Below are 20,618 nucleotides of genomic sequence, written 5' to 3'. Positions count from 1 at the left end.
GGCCTGGGATCCTGGCTGCCGTCTCCCCAGGTGCCCTCCCTGCAGCTGTCTCCAGGATGGCCTCACATGCCCAGTAAGGCAGGTTCAGGTCAGCAGAGGTGCCCCCAGGACTCAGGTAGAGCCGTGGGTGCAGTTGGGAGGTAGGGGCAACAGCACCCAAGGGGGGGCCCAGCAGGACCCTGAGCACGAAAGGGTGAGTGATCCTAAGGGGCAGGGATGTGCCAGGGGATAGGACGAGGAGGAGGTCACCTTCCGGCCTGCCCTTCAGGATCCGGGAGATGTGAGCCATGGAAGCCTTCACCCTCTGGCGTAGCCCAAGTTCCAGGGGTTCCTCCAGTGGCAGACACTTCCCAGGGAACTGGAATAGGCCACGGGAGGGGGACCACTTGCGCTTTCTGCTGGCCGCAGCCTCCCCCAGCAGTGCCTCCAGGTCCTCCGGCTCCTCTGTGATCTCCAGGCCAGCTCGAAGGCCCAGCTCCCCTGGCCAGGGCCACGCAGCCTCAGGGAACTCTGCCAGCTCCTCCCCAGCCTCAGCCTCAGGAGAGGGCGGCTCTGGCTGCTCCCAGGGCTTGGGGACCCTCCTGAAGATCATGAACTCGAATGGGAGATACTTGATGTCATACAGGTCAGAGAGGTTGAGGTAGGCGGGATCCACCTCTGAAATGTCTAAGGACACAGTGTCGGCAGACTCTGTATCCCCTGACAGGTCCCGGATCTGTACCAGGGACACCTGCCCATCTTGCTCCCATGAGGTCAGCTCTGGGGAAGCCCTCAGGGTAGCCCCTCTGGTCTCAGGCACTGGCCCCAAGTCGGCCTGGGGTTGAGGGCTTCCCATTGCAGCCTCGTCCTGCTCCTCGGAGGACTGGGATACGGCCCAGGCCATCCTGGCCCACAAGGGACCCTGTCCTAGCATGCCCCCTGCATCCCCACCAAAGGCAAAGGTACCGTAGCCCGCCACCCCCGCATAGCCCCCACGGTACCCCAGGGAGAACTTCCGGGTGGTGGCCTGCTCCTGAGGCCTTGGTAAGGGGGGTGTTGGGTCAGGGGAATGCTCAGCCTCCTGAGACAGGCTGCCAGTGTCCAGGGAAGGGCTGGACTCCATGCCTGTGGGGCAGGTTGGTTCCAGGGAGCTGGAGGAGCTGGTCCAAGGCCCCCCAGGTCGAGAGATGCTGCCAGGCTCCTTCTCAGAGCCTGGCAGGGGGCTTGTTTGGGCTGGGCAGGGGGGCTCCAGAAGTATCTCCTTGACAGACCCTGGAGGCAAACAGCCATGAGTTTGTGGTGACGGTGGGCCACAGCCCTTTTGGGGGGCAGAACCCTGCTCAGGGTGACAAGAAGAAGCCTCCTGCCCCAGCCTGGACGACCCCGCTTGCTGAGCAGGCCCTGAGTCTCTAGCAGGTGATGGAGACAGACTGGGCCTTTTCAGGGGCTTCTGGTCTCTCCCACCAGCCTCCCCTGTGGAGGCTGTGGGAGGGCACTGTCCTTCACTGCAGGCCTCACTCAAGGGGCTGATGGCACTTGGAGGGTCTTGGTCCAGGGAGTGGCTACGGCCGGGGGCCTCACGGACACTGGCGCTGGGCAGGCTCAGGACCGTCTCAAAGGAGGGTGTCTTGGTTATCAGCGCGGCCTGCTCCTCCCTGGCGGCCTCCTCCTCCAGCACACGATGCTCCATCAGAGGCTCACGAAGACCAGGCAGGGCCCTGGCGAAGTACCCGCCCTTGAGCAGGTGCCGCCTCCGGGCCGCGTGTCGGCGGCCACCAGGGGCCAGGGCGCCTCGCTCAGGGCCCTCGCCTGCCTGCTGGTAGAACAGGCTGCTAATGACACTGTGCCGGGGGATGCAGCCGGGGGCTGCCAGGGGCCCTGTGCCTTGCTGTGAGGCTGGTGGGGCCTCCGCCTCCTCTGGCAGGCTGGCTGAGGGCCGCAGGAAGCCCCGTGGGTGCAGCAGCGGGGAATGGGTCACCGGCGAGGATGGCAGCGACTTGGCCCTGGCAAACGGGGTGAGCTCATTGTCCGAGGAGGAGGAGCTGGAGGAGCAGCTGGCTTCTGCGCGCAGGTGCCTGGCCACTCCCAGGGAGGGGCTGTCGGGTGGGCCCCGCAGCAGCTCTGGGATGGAGCGCATCACCAGGATGGACTTGTAGCTCATCAGGGAGCGCTGGGGACGGCACAGAGCAGTCGCTGGGTGGGGCCACGGCACCGAGCAGGCCTTCTCCCTCCACGTTCCCAGTGGGGCAAAGCGGTGGGGACCCAGAGCAGTGGGAACCTCTGCACAAGGGCTCTTGGCTTCTGCGTGGCCACTGGGTATCCCTCTGCGGCTGGCACACTCATGGCTGAGATCCGATGAGGTGCCAGGCCTGGGAGTGTGCTAGGTGGGCTTGGACTTGCGTTTCTGACCCTGCCCTCATCCCCTTTTCAGGGGACAGCTCACCTGCCAGCGGCTCCTGGCCAGGAGGAACTTGAGCTGCTTGGTGTTTATGAAGTGGGCCTCCTCCGCAGGCATGGATTTCTGGGGTGTGAGGGAGCAGCCACATTGAGGAGAGACCCCAGCGCCCTGATGGGGGCCCCTCCTGGGATGGAGGCCCAGTTGGGCAGGGGCAGGTGGACTTGCCCTCAGCCCTGGGGTCTCATGGGCTCATCCTCTTACTTTGCCCAGACAGGGCAAGGCAAAGGCCAGAGGTCGTAGGGGAGGCCCTGACCCCCTGTGAGGGTCTCAGGATCCCAAGCCTGTCTGAAGGGACAAGTGTCCTCTGAACTGGGGCACAGGGGCCTGGGTGCCACCACCATATGTGCTGATGCAGGCAGGCCCTCGTCCCCCTTGGGTTGGATGTCCCTCCCTGCAGGCCTGGGGTTTGAGCCAGGCTGGGCCTACTCACCAGGAACCAGGGGTGGGTGAGGCACTGGGAGGCACTGGGCCTGGCCCTGGAGGGAGAGGGGAGCCCAGGTCAGCCAGGCAGTCAGCTGGCCCTGGGCAGGGCTGGCTGCACCCTGGGCAGGCAAGAGAGGCATGCACTCACCCTGGGGCCCTCTGCAGCGTGGCCTTGAGGAAGTTCTTGGCGTCCTCACTGAGGTGGGCAGCCATGGGGCTGCTCCAGGACACCCGCCCCTCCAGCACATTCAGCAGGGTGGCACGGTCACTCTCTCCCGCAAATGGGGAGGAGCAGGTCAGGCTGGAAACAGACAGAGCCTGCCCTCAAACAAAGCCCCTGGGGACGAAGTCTGGCACCACTCCCACCCAGCAGTATCTGAGGTTCCCCAGATACTGCCTCAGCTTGGAACACCAATCCAGGCAAAGCCTAAGAGGGTATCTGGGCTCAGACCAGGGTTGGGGTCCCCACTCAGGCTGGGACAGGGATCAAGGAAACGTCAGCCTGCATGGGGGGCCCTGCTTTAACCTGAGGCTCTCATGGCCAGAGGTGGGTACAGGGCTGAACTTACAAAGTAAGTTAGCTTGAAGCAGGGATGTATGCCAAGGCTGGGTGCTGGTTCAACCTGGAGTGGGTACTTGGCCTCAGCCTGAGCTAGGGATCCAGGCTCAGCTGGGATAGGAGTCCAGGGAGCCTAGATAGGCACCAGTCTATGTCTGAGGTGGGGACAGGTCTTAGTCTGCAGAGGTCAAGGATCAGTCTGTACCACCAGCATCTTCAGGGCAGCAGTGACCACTACGACTGGACTCTGGACAAAAATCCCACAGACCCTACAGGGTCAGCTCAGCTCTGCCTAGTGATGACAGGGTGTTTGTGAGGAGCAGTGGGCAGGAGCCTCTTATCAGGGTTGGCTGACCGCCTGTTCCCAAGATAGCTGCCCCTGGGCTCTTGGGTCTCTGGTCTGGGGTGTGGCCAGCAGCACACGTGGCCCTCAGGATTCTGCAGAAGGGTTGGCTTTGAAGAAGCAGCTGCCAAGAACAGGCTGTGCTCACCTTAGGTAAGAGATGACCCCCATGGCCCTGCAGAAAGAAAATCACCCACTGTGAGTCACCCCAGGCCTGGCCACAGGCAAGGGGTATGTGGGAGGAGGCATGGGGGATCCCAGGGGTGCAGAAGGAGGCAGAGGTTCAGAGAGGACCCTTTGGCTGGCTGCTGGGCTTCCAGATGACTCCCCAGCATGGTCCCAGAAGGGTCACAGTCCTGACTCAGCCTGACCACTCACCAGATGTCAGAAGCCTCGCTTACGGGGGTCTGCTCAATGATCTCGGGGGACACGAACTCTGGAGAGCCGTACTTGCTGTACTGTGGCTCTGAAGGGATGATTTTTTGGGCAAAGCCAAAGTCGCAGATTTTAATGTCTTCGCGAGCAGGATGCACCATCAGGATATTGGGGGGCTGTCAGAAAGTATTGGGGAGTCTATGGGGGTTGGGCCACCTGGGGTTTCCAGGCCTCAGGGAGTCATTCAGGGTCCATGAGGCCAACGTGGGGCATGGAAAGCACCAGTCAGACTGTCAGAGCAGAGCCCACGGATGAGCTGCCAATTAGCAGTGCATCCAGTCCCTGCAGGACAGCAAGCCCTGTCAAGGAAACTGGACATGGTAGACCTGTCCCTTCCTATCCTGCAGGCCCAGGGCTCCCCTCTCCCACCCAGGTTCTGGAGGGGCCCGAGGGACAGTACCTTTATGTCCAGGTGGAGGACCCCGTGGCTATGCAGATAGTGCAGTCCCTCCACCAGCTGCTGGAGGTAGACCTTGACCTGTGGCAAATACTGTGCTCAAGGAGGGGCCTCGGCCCTCCACCTTGACTCATCCTGCTTCAGTGCCCCAGTCTAGCACCTGGGACAAGCCCACAGGGTAGGTGGCACCCTGAGCCCTAAGTGCCAAAGCCAGAGAAATCCCCAGAAACAAGCAAGGTGTGCAGGAAGCCAGGCAGTGCAGCTGGGCACAGAGCCCGGGTAGCCACGGGGCCTGGGATCCAGAGAGGCGGGGCCTGGGCCACATTTGGGGCAGCTGTGTCTGGGTGGGGCTGGGACCCGCATGCAGCTCAGGCCAGCGGTAGGCAGGTGCAGGGTCACCTCGGCTTCTGTCACCACGCTCTTCTTGAAGAGGCGATCCAGCAGCTCCTCTGATGAGCACCTGGGGCCTGGTCAAGGAAAGCAGCTGAGGCTGGAACCCACCAGGAGGTGGCCAGGACAGGGTTCCTGCGGTCTCAAGGGTGGGGTACTGGTGCTCAGGTTGAGGGGAGGTGCCATGGGCCCCTGGAACCCCAGACAGCATCTAGCCCAGATGAGGGGGGCTGCCTGGGGACTGAGGCCACAGGGCAGTGGTAGGGTGGGGCACCTGGCCTGTCTGCACAAATCCCTCCTCAGGGGAGAGACAAGAACACAGGAGCAGATCCAGCCACAAGGCCCTCCACACTGAGACCCCAGTCAGGGACCTATGGGCAGTGGGCAAAGACCTGGAGTAACCTGTGTAGGACACACCTCTCCTGACATCTGAGAGGTCACCCATGGGAGGAGACCCCTGGCCATCTCCACTGAGGACATCCGTACCCTCAGGAGCAGCTCAGCCACTGACCCTGCCTGGTGACCCCCATGGACAACCCTCAGAGAGAAAGAACCCCCTGACCAACACCATCACAAGCGGCAGGAACAGGGCTGCTTGTCACACAGCATTGGCCACCGGAAGGTGGGCTGAGGCCGTCACAACCTGCCAGGCCCAGGGAGCATATGCTCCTCCAATCCCCAGCCTGGTGGCCACTGCACCCCTCCTCAAACCCCAAGGGGCCAGGAGAAGAAAGGATACAGTTCTAAAATGAGGATGAGGGTCTTCCGGGTCTCAAACTGGTCCAGCAGCCCAGTGACCAGTGGGTGGCTGAGCGTGGCCAGGATATCTCGCTCCTGGTACGCCTGGGCCCGAGTTCTGCTCCGCAGGGGGATGAACTTGGCAGCACAGAATACCTTATTTCCTTTGTGCTGTACCCTTTTCACAAAGCCAAACACGCCTCTGGGGAGGAGGGAGGGGGATCAGGATGGTGACGCTGTGCCACGGGTCCTGGGCATCCCCGGGGCCAGAAGGGCTGGAGTGTACCTGCCAATCTCCTCCTTGACCTCGTAGAAGGAGTGCAGCTTCCTCCGATGGCTCTGCTCTTCTGAATCTGGCTCACTGTCTCCTGTGGTCAGCACAGAAGGTAGTTAGGACAGCAAAGGCACTGCCCTGGCCCTCATCCCCAGTACTGTGGAGCTGGCAGGCTGTTCCCTGGGCCTGGGCCTATGGCCCATGGGAACCTTGAGCTGGGGTCCCTGTGGGGACTGGGGATGCCATGTGGAGACCGAGTGGCCCTGGGCCTGGGAGGCTCTGCGGCTTACCCCCATGGACTAGCAGCTCCGCCTTGCAGAGCACCTGGCCAGCAGCATTGTGTGCGAGACAGGTGTAGACGCCTGCATCTTGCTGGGCCACATCCTTCAGTAGCAGGCAGTGAGTGGTGCCATCCTTCTGCTGGCTCAGCCGGGCACTGTCCTCCAGTTGGACACCGTCCTGAAACACCAGCAGGCCAGGATGCCATCAGCCCATCCCAGCATCAGGCCCACCTGCCCTTCCCTGGCACCTGCTGTGTGTCGGCCCCAGGTCCAGCCCCATGCCCAGCCATGATGGGCTTGGGGATTGCAGGAGGGGCTGCACAGCTAGGATCGTGTGGTGTGGTTTTCATACACACATGCACACACAGGTGCCTCCGGCCTCTGAGCGCCCCACCCTGCCTCCCTGGGCCAGCTCTTACCTTGTACCATGTCACAGTGGGCTGTGGGTGCCCCTCAATGACAGCCTCAAACTGTGCAGTACCGCCCGCCTGGACCTGCACATCCTCAATGGTCACCTGCATGGTTGGGGGCCCTGGGAAGAGGTGGAAAGGGGGACATGAGGAGGGATTCCCAGGCTGCACAGCCCATACATGTGGTCAGTGAGGCTCTGAGTACACCCCAGGGCAACAGGCAACAGGGCCCTCTGGTAACTGGGAAGTTCTTCCTTCCATCCAACCACTGTCTCCCTGCTTTGCCCTCAGCTGGCCCAGCAGTCACGAGAACAGTCAAGCCAAGGCAGGCAGAACATGCTAGGGGGTGGTGGCTCTCTCCAGGACTGGGTGCAGCAGACACCGGATCTGTAGTGCCTGCCTCTCCTGGAGGAGAGCTCCAGCCCCCACCCCATTGTGGCACAAGAGAAGGGGTGGAGAACCTGGGCTGAAGCAGGCGGGAACCTCCACCCTCCAAGCAACTGCCCCCAACCCAGGCACTGCAGGGCCACCCTCACAGCACGCCCTGACCCCTGACCCCCATACTTGAACTTGTAGCACTGGTGTCAATGGGTTGGTACACATAGGTCCTTTGTGTGGTCTCTGTGATTACATGGCTGTGGACATCCCAGAACATCTGCCCGGCACCTGCCCCTGGCCAGGCGGCACCCTCCACCCTGGAATCACAGAGCTAGGTGAGCTTCTGCTGGCTACAGGTGACAAGATGGCGTCCTAGGCTTTCCCCACATGCGGGGGGATGAGGTGTGCAGATGGAAGACCCTGGTCCTTGCTGTGGGGGCTTCCTGCACCTCCTGCCCTAAGGTTGGCCTTCTTCCCTGCCTACTGGCTTGGCCTGGGGCAGTCAAGGAGTGCACAGGAGGCCACAGGACCACCCCATTACCTCTGTGTACCACACGGCCAGAGTGGATGGACCTGCCCACCCATGAGCTGTCCTTGGAAGGACTGCCCCCATCTCATGACTCAGTTAACTGGGGGAGGTTACCGGATGGGGACGGTCCGTCCCTGGGCCCCAGAACCAGTCACCGTCTCCTGCTCCAGGACTTCCCGGATGAGAGGCTGTGGCACCTCTGGGGTCTCAGCTGCTGGGAGATGAGGAGCCTCGTGAGACAGAGCTGGGCTGGAGCTCAAGGGACCCTCCTTGGCCCTGCACTGCCCAACTGTCCCCCACATCACCAGGCCAGGGTGTGTGTATGCTCAGCAAGACCACTGCTTGCAGGGACCTGGGGGCCATGGGTGAGACTGTCCCCAAAGCCCAGGTTCAGCCCATGGCTCAGCATGTGCATGCTGGCTGGGGTCCATTCTGCAGGCACCTGCCCCACCAGGGACACCCACTTCAGTGTCCCTGCCTAGCAGCTAGGCTGCCATCCAGGGAACATCCTGACAGCATAGGTCGGTGACCCAGGAAAGTGGCTATATCCCACGCCATGGGTGCCATAGGCTCTGGCAGCTTCCTATGGGCAGGAGAGACTGCAGGTGACGTCACCCAGCACTACAAGTTGTATTGTGGCCATAGCACACAGACAAGGCCCACTCTATCAGTGTCCAGGGACAAAACAGACGATAGCCTAGCAGACTGGCTAGAAAAGTAGGGCTTAGGGTGACCAGGTGGTCACTTAGAGCAGGCGGTGGTGCCCTTGGGGAGGTTCTCCAGGGCCCTGAGGCTAGCTGCAGGTGAACTGAGGCATCTCAGGCTGGAGCCAGCACTGGGGTGGGCAGGGAGGGGCAATGTGCTGGGCCTCCAAAGACAGGGCTGGATGGAGGCTGAACTTAGGGGAACCCCTCCATCTTCAGGCAGGACACAGGGAATGAGTGGAGGGAAAGGGAGCCCAGGATGGGAAGGGGCTCGGCTTGCTCCCCAAAGCAGCAGCAGGGAAAGTGAACACCAGTGCCAAGGCAGGCCAAGCAACACCAGGGGTTTGCTCCATCACCGCGTTCCTGGACACCAGAACTCTGTGGCCACTCTGATCCAGCAGCCTCCCACAGAGCTGCCATCCCTAGTCTTTGCCTTTCCATCCCCTGTGGGCACCAATCTGTCACAGCTGGTGGTGGTGACAGACAAGACAAAGCTGCCTTACTCTTGGTCCTGAGAGGGACACTGGGCCAGACCTGCACCTAACTGACACCATGCTGAGAACGCTGGGGTGGCCATGTGCAAATTCAGAGCCCGAGAACATTCCTTGGCCAGGACAGGGTCAGCACAGGATGTGGTCCTTGCAGCCAGTTCCCTGCAGGGCTTACCAGGTGTGCCCGAGGCTTCTGGGGCCTGGGGGCCAGCCTCCTGAAATGCCAGTGGTTCCCTGGGGCCAGGGGTGGGGTTGGCAAAGTCCCCTGCAGAAGGGCCTGGAGCCTCAGGGCCCAGCAGTCTCTGCAGCACAGATGGGACTTCCTGGTCGGCTCCAAGGGAGGGCTGGGCGGAGCCCTCCTGGGTAACACCTATGAAGAGGTGGGTTAGCAGCAGATGGTAAGGCCCAGGGTCTGGTGTGGCCTGACCCCAGGTAAGGGCCTCCAGAGACCAGTCCCTGTCAGAGACAGTCCAGTGGGCTGACCCCCAGCTGGCCCCTCCCACCTGCTTCACTCACCCACCCACTCAGGAGGCTGTGAGGAATGGAGGCTTGGCACAAAGAGAGAAGCCCCAGAACCCACACTGGGGACAGCTACTTCCTCCCCTGGAGCTCAGGCCTGTCCTCACCCAGGTGCCCCATGGAGAACTCCTCCTCCTGGGCCAGGGGACCGGGAACTCACCCTTCACCCTTCATGTGCCCCAAATCCCAGCACACACTTCATCCCAAGGCTGGCTGTCCTGCAAGGCTGACTCTGAACCCCAGCTCTAAACCTGGGGGCAGCCTGATACCATGTCAAGGTCCAAGGGATCATGGGGCTGGTGTCCAGGTGGCCAGAGCCATTGGCCCCCCTCTTGGAGACAGACCCACTGCCCTATCCTTACCAAACTCCATCTGCATAGTAACCGTCCACCCTCCACTTACAGCTAGTCCAGGCCATGCTACCCTTCCCTGGCCCCTTCCACCTATCCCTGAAGGACTCCCCAGGCCCCTGCCTGGCATGGCCCCTGCCCTTCCCACCTGCCAACCATCTGCAGCCTGAGGATGCTGACCACTCCCATCCCCAGAAGGTCCCTTCCCAGAGCCTTCCCCAGCCCTCCTGAGCCCCTGCCCAGGAGGGGCACCCAAAATGGAGAGGCAGCTCCAGGATGCCCTCTGTGGGGTCAGGGAACCCACCCTCCCCTTCCCCATCCAAGAAGTCAGTGGATCCCTGGGAAGCCTCACGATTGGAGCTCAGCACAGAGTGGTTCCCACCCCTCTGACAGATGCTAGGTTGTCCTGGGAACTTGGGACCACCATATCACACCCCCACACCACATCTGTCCTGACACTAGCCTCAACTGCCAGGTAGAGGAAACCCTGCACTGCTCCTGGTGGGCCAGAGGGACAATTATGGGTGATTCTGGTCATATCATGTGTCCACAGGACCAGCCCCACAGCCCCTGCCTGGGAACAAGACAGGCCCATGTGCTGCCACAGCCCGTCTGGGCACACAGGAGCCAATACAGGGCACCCATGTGGCTCCCAGCTTGACCTTGGAGTGAAGGAACAAGGGCAGTTGGTCTAGGCCCAACCAGGGCTATGTGTGGAGGGGATCCCGGGGTATTGAGTGCAAGAGCGAGAGGAGCAGAGAGGAGGCGCAGACTGGTTTATTGCTCTATCAGCCAGAATACAGGTGCACTTCCCAACACAGACCCTGTGTCCACCCTGCAGAGCCGCTGGTGGCCACTAGGCCCTGGGTGTGGCTTTGGGAGTCTGGGTCCCATCCCTAGCCTGGGGACAGGCAAGGCTGTGCCCAGTGGGAGCAGGACACAGGCCCAAGTCCACATCTGTGTCCAGAGCCTGGAGGCTCCTGCAAGCCAGAAGGGACAACCCAGAGCTTGGTCTTTGAGCTGCCCCTGGCCAGGGCTCTCTTGAAGGACTTCAGTGCATCCAGCATTGTAAGCACTGTGGTTCTCTTTGTTGAGGACCAAAGTCCAGTGAGGTAGAAAGGGCCCAGGACAGAGGGCATGGCAGGCTGAACCCCGAGCTCAGAAGAGCAGCGCATTGAGCACAGGTAACTGAGGTGAGCTGGGGTTCCTGAGCAGGTGCTGCTGCCCAGCAGGGTGCAGGTCCCATGCTGCAAGGACGGCACAGTAAGAGTGCCCTGGCCTCCCAGTCTTGCCAGGGTATGTGGCCTCAGCCCTGGGAGGGGCCAGGGGCCTCATCTCCATCTGGGCGAATATGCAGAGTGACAGTCTCTCCCACAGTCCCCAAGCTGACCATCTGGGTGGAAACCTCCGTCTTGAAGCTGCTCTGCCTGCCGTCTGTAGAGTGCTGGACCCAGGTGCAGGAGGAGGTCCAAGGAGCACTGCCCACAGGCCCAGCTCGGGCCCCTCGCACATGGAAGGACAGGTCCTCGGGGCTGTGGACCTGGGATCCAGTCCTGAAGAAGCCAGGTGGACCCACATGTCTGGGTGGGCGCCCCACATTGAGCAGGATGGGCTGCCCCAAGGTGGGCTCACTGATCTCTCTCTGGAGCACGGAGACCTCACAAGGCATGTCGTCGGAGGTGCTGCTTGCTGGGCCACGGCAGCCAAAGGTCTCCCCTGCCTGGGGCACGTAATCTTCCAGGTCAGCCAAGGTCAGCACACGACCATTGTGTGTGAGGATCTTGGGGTCACGGCTGCAAAGGCCATCCATGTCCTGGGGCTCCTCCACCACGAAAGGGCTCTCCCCATCACCCTCTCCTCCTGCCCACTCCATGCTGCTGTCCCTGAGGGAAGCCCCAGTCTCCTCTGGCTCAGGGCTGACTGCTCCAGAAGCAGCCCAGTCCACACTGCCCCCGGCATCCACATGGAAGACGAGGGGCTCCCCAATGCGGACCACAGCTGGACCCTGCGCATGGGGCTCCTGGTCCAGCTGCTTGTTGTTGGAGTTGTTGGCATTGCGGTCCCCACCTGGCGTCCCACCAGGCAGTGTGAAGAGCAGTGCCCCCATGCCTCTGGGTACCTCCCTGGCGGGAGACACAGCCCGAGGACCCGACTTCTTCACTCGGACTTCAACAGTCTCCTCAACCTCCACCCACTTGGGCTGGGGCCCTGTGCCCCCTGGCAGGGCTCCAGAGGGGGCCTCAGCCTCCGTCACGTACAGTGTGGGCACAGTGGGCTTCCGGCCTGGCTCTGTCTCAGGCCTATGAGGTTGCCTGGACCCCGGCAGGAACAGCAGGTCAGGGGCCAACAGAACTGGCCTTTGTGGGCTGGTGGAGCGGCGGGAAGGCGAGCGGGAGGGGGACTTGCTGGGGGACCGTCGTGGGCCACGGGGACTCTTCACCACGGTGGTGATGGTCTCCTCTCTGGTAGGGGAGAGGGCCCAAGAAGAGATGGGCACAGAGATCTGCAGCCTCACCCAGCTCCAAGCCACCAGCACATGCCAGAGACCAAGTTAAGGTACAAACAGGTGAGGAGGGTGAGTGTGCAAACTCCTACACATGCTCTTCAGCCCCACCTGCAGAGCCCCTGGCAGGAAGCCAAGGAAACCAAGCACAGTGTTTCACATGGCTAAGCTCAAGTTCTGCTCTGCTCAAGACATATGGAGGCACCTAGAAGGCCCATGCTACATCACCCAAGCTGAGGCCTCTGGACACCAGGACTGCACTGTCTCCCCGTCCCCCTCTTCAGCAGGCTTTCTGCTCTGAACCTCAGGCAGGGTGTCCAGCCTGCTACCAGGAAGTGCCCGCATGCAGTGAAGTCTTTGGCAGGTGACAGGCTGCTGGCCTGTGGCCTGTGCTCCTTGCCTCTGGATCTAAGGCCAGTGAGGCCCCAGCAGGCCAAGGGGAAGACTGGCTGAACACTGAGCTCCACATGGCTGAGTCCCCCGCCTGGCTGGCATCTCCCAAGGTGGGAGGGGCAGAGCTCAAGGTCAACAGCTCAGGAGTGCATGCTGGGAGGGCCAGCAATGCTGCAGCCCTGGCCTGTCTCAGCAAGGGCCCTCAGTGGTTCTGATCCCCTTTACAGGCATGGACAGGGGGAAAGGCTCAAAAATGCCCAGATCCAAGGGTCAGCAATGCACTGGTTAGCCCAGGTCCTCCTCTGCTGCCAGTGATCCTGGCTCTAGCAGGAGCTGAGGTAAAGTGGGCCATGAGCAGGGAGCAGGCTCCAGCTGAGGGAGGCAAGTCCACGGGGCTCAGCTGAGGATCTACCCATGGTCAGGACTTGGTGCTTTGACCAAGGCACTGCCTCTCTCTCTCTCTCTCTCTCTCTCTCTCTCTCTCTCTCTCTCTCTCAGCATTTATTTTTATTTCTTGCTCTAACTTCGGGGCTCCAGGAAGAGTTGCTCCCAGGGACGGGCCCAGAGACACATGGGCACCCTCAAGGTGCACAGCAGTGATGAACCCTACATTCCCTATCCCTTGTCCAGGAAGAAGGGAATCTCCTACTCCACTGACTGGTGGGGAGGTTGAGGCTCCTGGTGGCCTATTGAGGGCCAAAGCTGAGGGGGCACAGCCTTCTCTGCAGGATGAAGGTGGGTACTTCCCAGAATGTTTCTGATCCCCAGTCCCCCTCAGGTCGCCTCTGAAGCTTCCCAAATGGGATCTGGCTCCATCTCTACAATGCTCCCCCTGTGGAGGGAAGGGAGCAATAACCTGTCTGAGGCCCTAGAACACCTGCTTGTACCCAGGATGGCACTCTACCACCCAACTGTTCCCATCTGTTGGGTGGCACAGTAGGAGAAGCCTACTTCTGGGGAGAAGGGAGGTCAGGGAAGAGCTAACCCAGGGCCTCATCAATTCTGATGACAGAATTCTTCTGTAGCACAGCTACCTTCAGGCCCTTCTGGCGGCTGCTCAGCCCCTGGGGAATGGAGGTTTCTATACTGGAGCATCCCAGCCTGTAACCTATAAAATCCTCAGCCAGTCCTGCCTACAGCTCCCCACACCTCCACCTGCATACCTCCTCTGCAAATCTCCAGGACTGTCCAGGTCATAAGCAAGCCTATGTTCTGTGAGTTCACCCAGCTCTGATCCCCCAAGTCAGCTCACCAACATGCCCAGATTTTCTACAGCATGAAGGTACTGAAGGACAAAGAGCCCACGGGCATGGCTCTGGGGAAATGGGCTCTCAGCTGACTTCTGGGAGCCACCCTAAGCCTCTTCACTTCCCTGAACCTTGGTTAGGCTTGGGTTTGGAGACTGCTAAAATTCCTTCATTTAAAAAAATTTTTTTAGTTGTAAATGGATCTTTTTATTTTATTTATATATTTATGTGCAGTGCTGTAGATCAAACCCAGGGCCTCACACATGCCAGGCAAGTGCTCTACCACTGAGCCACAATTCTAGCCCCTAAAATTCATTTCTTAAGCTGCACTAGATACTTCAAGTACTCAACAGTCACACGTGGCTAGTGGCTGCCCTACTGGGCAGTGTAGAGAGAATACTCTCACCACTGCAGCAAGTTCTGTTGGATGATACCGTCCCAGACCCGAGGTACCAAGGGATAAGAGTCTGTCTCTAGTCTTCTGAGGGAAGTGGCTCAGTCCCAGCCCCACCCTAGTGGTGCGACTCTGGTGAGCCATTGTGTTGTGTGCAGAGCAAGAGAGCCATGACGTGTGGAGGGACCTGAGGCCACGGCTGTGTGAGAAATCTGCAAGGCACTGGTGGCCAGAAGTGAGCCAGGCTGTTAGTGCAGCCACTGCAAGTGGCCAGGACACACAGCAAGGTCCAGGAAGATTAGTGGCATGCAGGGCACTGCAGTCCGAGGACGGGTTAGGAACACGCCTGCACTTACATGATGACGGTTTTCTTGGGGACTTTAGTCGCCTGCTCAGTGACTACAAAGAAAACAGTCAGAATAGCAAGGGTTACAGAGAAGCCAGTGCCTACGGCTGACTCCCTGATGGCACTGCAGTGCAGCCATCTGCTGGGCTTAGGAGCACTGGCCATGTGTCCCTGGGCAGCCTGTCTCAGCTAGGAGGTCCAGTTTCCTCAGCTACAGACGGGTGAGAGCATCTGCCCCGAGGGGCTGGGGTGTGACAGCAGGCACCCCAAGGATAGCCCACTCTCCCTCCTGAGCTCCACAGGAGCTGTGGGGAGGAGAACGAGCTGGCATCTGTTGCCTACTCAAAAGGGCCCAGGCTTTTCCTCATGCTGACATAAGACTGTGAATTCCTCAAACATGTAGCCCAACATAGCCCTGAGGCCTAGGGAAAGGGAAGAGTAGCCTGTGGCCATGCAGTGGGCCACCAGCCACAATGGGGCCAGGATGGTTGATGCCTTTGCCACAAAACGAGTTCAAGTCCAAAAGGTGTCTCCAGGGGAGAGGGACACAAGAGTCCTGAATGTGGACATCTGAACTCCATGCATGTGGTGAGTGTCTCCAGGGGAGGGGGCACCAGAGTGCTGCACGTGGCACATCTGAACCCCATGCATGTGTGGGTGCCTGAGGTCTGAGTGTGAAGGGCAGCTGTCCCAACTGCGTGGCCTTTCCTGGTTTTCCCAGCTGTTGCCCTTACCAAAGCCAGCCCATGGGGCCTATGTTTCCATCTTGCTGCTGGGGACTGGAGTTCCAGAGAGGATGAAACTCATCTGGAACCAGGCAGCCCCTACTCCCAAACACTTGAGGCCTCTTCCCTTGACCTCTGGGCAGGCCTGGGCTTGACTACTACAGGCCATCTCCAGGCTCAGCAGCCCTCTCACTGCTCAATGGGAAGGTGGAGGAGGTGGCCAGCAAAGCCAAGTAGCCTGTACTGGGACATGGTCCCACATCTCCTGGACCAGGGGACTTTCTGCTTCACTGCACTGCAACACTGAAACAGGCTTTCCCTAGGCAACTTATGTCATTTCAAGCTTGTCTCAGATGATGAGCACAAGAATTAGACACTGTCTGTGTGTGTGTGCATTGGAGGTCACACTGGCTACATTTGTGTGCCTGCACATGGATGTACCTTGCATACAAATGTGCACACAGGTGTACTTGTCTGCACACATATGCATGCTCAGACATGCTGCACACACATTCACACACATGTATATATGTATGTGCACATCAGTACATGTACATGTGTTTGCTCAGGCATGTGTGTTTATATGTGTGCATTGCTTGCACAGGCTGTGCTCAGGCATGTGTGTGTTTATAAGTGTGCATTGCTTGCACAGGCTGTGTTCAGGAGTGTGTGTACATTTATATGTGTGCATTGTTTGCACAGGCTGTGCTCAGGCTTGTGTGTGTTTATATGTGTGCATTTCTTGCACAGGCTGTGCTCAGGCAAGTGTGTTTATATATGTGCACTGTTTGCATAGATTGTGCTCAGGCATGTGTGCATACTTATGCATGTATTGCTTGCACAGGCTGTGCTCAGGCAGTGTGTGCTTATATATGTGCATTGATTGCACAGGCTGTGCTCAGGCAGTGTGTGTGGTGTGTGTGCTTACATGTGTGCACTGCTTGCACAGGCTGTGCTTAGGCAGTGTGTGTGTGTGTGTGTGTGTGTGTTTATATGTGTACATTGCTTGCATAAGCTGTGCTCAGGAGTGTGTGTTTATATGTGTGCATTATTTGCACAGGCTGTGCTCAGGCATGTGTATGTTTATATGTGTGCATTGCTTGCACAGGCTGTGCTCACGTGTGTGTATGCATTTATAAGTGTGCATTGCTTGCACAGGCTGTGCTCAGGCATGTGTGTTTATATGTGTGCATTGTTTGCACAGGCTGTGTTCAGGTATGTGTGTGCGTTTATATGCTCAGGCAAGTGTGTTTATATGTGTGCATTGCTTGCACAGGCTGTGCTCAGGCAGTGTGTGTGTGTTTATATGTGTGCATTATTTGCACTGGCTGGGCTCAGGCATGTGTGTGTTTATATGTGTGCATTATTTGCACCGGCTGGGCTCACGTGTGTGTATGCATTTATAAGTGTGCATTGCTTGCACAGGCTGTGCTGAGGCATGTGAATGTTTATATGTGTGCATTGCATGCACAGGCTGTGTTCAGGTGTGTGTGTGCATTTATATGTGTGCATTGTTTGCACAGGCTATGCTCAGGCAGTGTGTGTGTGTTTATATGTGTGCATTGTTTGCACAGGCATGTGTGCTTATATGTGTGCATTGCTTGCACAGGCTGTGCTCAGGCAAGTGTGTTTATATGTGTGCATTGCTTGCACAGGCTGTGCTCAGGCAGTGTGTGTGTGTTTATATGTGTGCATTATTTGCACCAGCTGGGCTCAGGCATATGTGTGTTTATATGTGTGCATTATTTGCACAGTCTGTGCTCACGTGTGTGTATGCATTTGTAAGTGTGTATTGCTTGCACAGGCTGTGCTGAGGCATGTGTGCGTTTATATGTGTGCATTGCTTGCACAGGCTGTGTTCAGGTGTGTGTGTGCATTTATATGTGTGCATTGCTTGCACAGGCTGTGCTCAGGCTTGTGTGTGTTTATATGTGTGCATTGCTTGCACAGGCTGTGCTTAGGCAAGTGTGTTTATATGTGTGCATTGCTTGCACAGGCTGGGCTCAGGCAGTGTGTGCGTGTTTATATGTGTGCATTGTTTGCACAGGCGTGTGTGCTTATATGCGTGCATTGCTTGCACAGGCTGTGCTCAGGCAAGTGTGTGCTTATATGTGTGCATTGTTTGCACAGGCTGTGCTCAGGCATGTGTGTTTATATGTGTGCACTGCTTGCACAGGCTGTGCTCAGGCGTGTGTGTGTTTATATGTGTTCATTGTTTGCACAGGCGTGTGTGCTTATATGTGTGCATTGCTTGCACAGGCTGTGCTCAGGTGTGTGCGTGTTTATGTGTGTGCACTGCTTGCATAGGCTGTGCTCAGGTGTGTGTGTATTTATATGTGTGCTTTGCTTGCACAGGCTGTGCTGAGGCATGTGTGCTTATATGTGTGCATTGCTTGCACAGGCTGTGCTGAGGCATGTGTGCGTTTATATGTGTGAATTGTTTGCACAGGTTTTTCTACAGGGAAGTGGCTGATGGCAGGAATAGGAATCCAGTCAGGAAGCTGTATGTATTTAGACTAAGTTGGGCACAAAGAGGGACAACCTGTGTGCCATCTGCAGGCAAGCTCCTGTGCACAGAAAGACAGGAAAGCCCAGGGCCTCCACCTGAGTCCTCCCTGGCAGGGACCCGGCTTACTGCTCCATCTTGCTGCTCCAGGACACCTTGGGTTGCTAAGCTGGCACTTTATTCATGGTCCCCAACTGCCCCAGACCAGCTGTGGGCCCCAGTGAGTCTGCCGTTACAGAAGGGCTGCAGCCGTGCAAAGCAGCATCCTGGCCTGGTGCAGACACTCAAGCCAGGTCAGTGCCACTGACAGGAGACAGCCAGGGCCCCTCTGGCTGCGGAGCCACTGGTTAAGACAAAGCAGCAGGACAGGATTAGGAAGCAGGAGGCACAGGGCTCTGATTGCATGGCCTTCGAGAACCAGCGCTCAGTGATATGCCTGGCCCCAGTGGGCTCTGGAGGCCTGCTCTTCACGCTGACACCCGCCTTCTTCCAGAAAGGGACCCGTCGTGACCAACAAGAGAACAGCTGCAGAGGACACTCCTGCCCCAGTGAGAAGGGCACGTCCCCAACCATGAGACATGCAATGCAGAGGAAGTGGACGAGCCGGTGGCGACAAAAGCATATATGCATGGTGCTGCTGTCCCCGGGTTGTGGGACAGTACATGTCACAGGTCCCAAGGAACACAGGTCCAATATGGCAGGTGAGGGTCACAAGCCCTCACACAGGGACTTGCCCTTGGAGAAAGAGTCCATGAGGGCCACGGGGGCTTCGAAGTTCCTAGGGTTGGGATCTAGGGCGTTGGCTGGCCCGGTCCTCTGAAGGTCCAGAGGGACAGAGACCCTGTTTGTTGGTCCCTGGGATGGAGAGACTGCAGTGGGAACACTCCACAGGAGCCTGTGCTCAGGAATTGGACGACACATTTTCCAACCACCCTCTTGTGGAAGTTGTGGCTCTACCAACATGGGTCCAGCCTCTGCTCCATGGCTGTAGGGACACGGACTCCCCACCTGCCAAGGCAGCCCTTCCAGGGGAGCAACTTCACCTGGGAGCCAAGATATATAACAGTGGCCCTCCTCCCATCCTGGTGGCCTGGGCACTGGCTCACCCAGATGGGGCCTTGTAGGAGTGACTTGTTGTGACCCTGGGAGTGACCTAGGCCAGGGCAGGAACACTAAACCACAAATTCTCTGGCCTCTCCAAGGCCAATTCAGCCTGGTGGGAAAGGGCCAGACCAATATCTGACTCTCCACTCATCAGTTTAGCCCTCAGTGTAGACGCCCTTCCCCAGACGTCCTACTGTCCTGCCCTCTGCCCTCAGTGTAGTGGCCCCTTCCCCAGACCTCCTACAGTCCTGCCTCTGCCCTCAGTGTAGACGCCCCTTCCCCAGACTTCCTACTGTCCTGCCTCTGCCCTCAGTGGAGATGCCTTCCCCAGATGTCCTACTGTACTGCCTCTACCCAGACGCCCTTCCCCAGACATCCTACTGTCCTGTCCTCTGCCCTCAGTGTGTATGTCCCTTCCCCAGACATCCTACTGTCCTGCCCTCTGCCCTCAGTGGAGACGCCCCTTCCCCAGATGTCCTACTGTCCTGCCTCTACCCTCAGTGTAGATGCCCTTCCCCAGATGTCCTACTGTCCTGCCTCTGCCCTCAGTGTAGACGCCCTTCCCCAGACGTCCTACTGTCCTGCCTCTGCTATCAGTGTAGACGCCCTTCCCCAGACGTCCTACTGTCCTGCCTCTGCTATCAGTGTAGATGCCCTTCCCCAGACGTCCTACTGTCCTGCCCTCTGCCCTCAGTGTAGATGCTCTTCCCCAGATGTCCTACTGTCCTGCCTCTGCCCTCAGGGGGAAACCCCCCTTCTCTAGAAGTGCAGCCCATCCCAGCTGCTGCCTGCAGGAGGCCTGTGTGACCACTGCCAGGCAGGCTGCCCTGGGTCAGAGGTGACTTCGTGAATTGTCCTGTAGGCCAGGGGCAGGGCTCACACTTCCCCACCACAGAGCAGCCTCTCCAGCGCTCATTCCGGGTTCCTGGCCACCTCTGCCTGCCCCACAGGTGCTGAGACCAGGTGGCCTGCAGCCTCTGGGCTCCTCCCCACAGCCTTCTCTTCTAGCCAGGTCATCTGCCCAAGATGCCTGCCCAGCCACCCCCGCAGGAAGTGTACCCGCTCTGAGACATGGTAGGTCTGCTGCTCCCAGTCCTGGCTGGCTGTGCAGCTGTGACACAAGGCTCAAGCCTGAGGACCCACCTAGGAAGCATGGGCAACAGGCTCGGTGGCACCTACCTTCTATGGCAGCCACAGTCTGCTCCCTGTGGCGCTGCTCCCGGGCCGGCAGCACAGGGCTCTGCATGTACAGCTCCCCACCACCACGAGTGGAGCCAAGCTGGTTCACCAGCTGCAGGATGGACAGAAACCACTCAGGACCCCTATCCTCAAGGGACCTAGCTGTCTCTCGTCCACTCTGGTGGTCTTTAGTTTGAGGTCCCCACTGAGACTGTGTCCCCCAAAGGGGACAGGGCTCCCAGCCAGGGACTCGCCCAGGCATCTTACACTGTACAGATGGCTGCTGGCCATGTGTGGCTCTGAGCCCCTGAAGTGCAGAGCTGGCTGGGTCTCCCTGCCTCCTGGAACTTGCATGTGGGGCCCACATGCAGGAGGCTGGCCTCTAGACAAGAGCCAGAGACTGGAGCCTGGGGCTCTCGGGGGCCCTGCAGCAGGCACACACCTGCTCAATGTCACTGTGTGCCAGGACAGGAAGACCAGAGGCTCAGACTGGGCCTTGCCTTCAGGAGCCCCAGCCTTGGGCCTCTGGACAGTGAACAAGGACAGGGCAGCTCTTCCCTCTG

At 59.0% G+C, this 20,618-nt stretch overlaps 1 protein-coding gene across 2 annotated transcripts in view; it reads right to left on the bottom strand.

Annotated features, from left to right (window-relative positions):
• Obscn (obscurin, cytoskeletal calmodulin and titin-interacting RhoGEF) overlaps positions 1-20,618 on the bottom strand; it is a 137,280-nt gene that overhangs the window by 4,993 nt on the left and 111,669 nt on the right. Inside the window, exons 84-99 of one of the 2 annotated variants that reach the window (XM_078014707.1) lie at positions 20,056-20,167; positions 8,965-9,159; positions 7,709-7,808; positions 7,252-7,382; positions 6,697-6,809; positions 6,287-6,455; positions 6,009-6,090; positions 5,724-5,924; positions 4,994-5,054; positions 4,598-4,675; positions 4,141-4,313; positions 3,911-3,937; positions 3,009-3,161; positions 2,868-2,913; positions 2,423-2,500; positions 250-2,149 (exon numbers count right to left, since the gene is read on the bottom strand). In XM_078014707.1, the coding sequence (XP_077870833.1) occupies positions 250-2,149; positions 2,423-2,500; positions 2,868-2,913; positions 3,009-3,161; positions 3,911-3,937; positions 4,141-4,313; positions 4,598-4,675; positions 4,994-5,054; positions 5,724-5,924; positions 6,009-6,090; positions 6,287-6,455; positions 6,697-6,809; positions 7,252-7,382; positions 7,709-7,808; positions 8,965-9,159; positions 20,056-20,167 (3,619 nt within the window). The remainder of the gene's footprint in view (positions 1-249; positions 2,150-2,422; positions 2,501-2,867; positions 2,914-3,008; positions 3,162-3,910; positions 3,938-4,140; positions 4,314-4,597; positions 4,676-4,993; positions 5,055-5,723; positions 5,925-6,008; positions 6,091-6,286; positions 6,456-6,696; positions 6,810-7,251; positions 7,383-7,708; positions 7,809-8,964; positions 9,160-20,055; positions 20,168-20,618) is intronic. The other variant, XM_078014714.1, reaches the window with a different exon arrangement.

Source organism: Ictidomys tridecemlineatus, chromosome 1, assembly GCF_052094955.1.
Source record: "Ictidomys tridecemlineatus isolate mIctTri1 chromosome 1, mIctTri1.hap1, whole genome shotgun sequence".
Taxonomy (NCBI): Eukaryota; Metazoa; Chordata; class Mammalia; order Rodentia; family Sciuridae; genus Ictidomys; species Ictidomys tridecemlineatus.
This window is presented reverse-complemented; position numbering and strand designations above follow the sequence as displayed.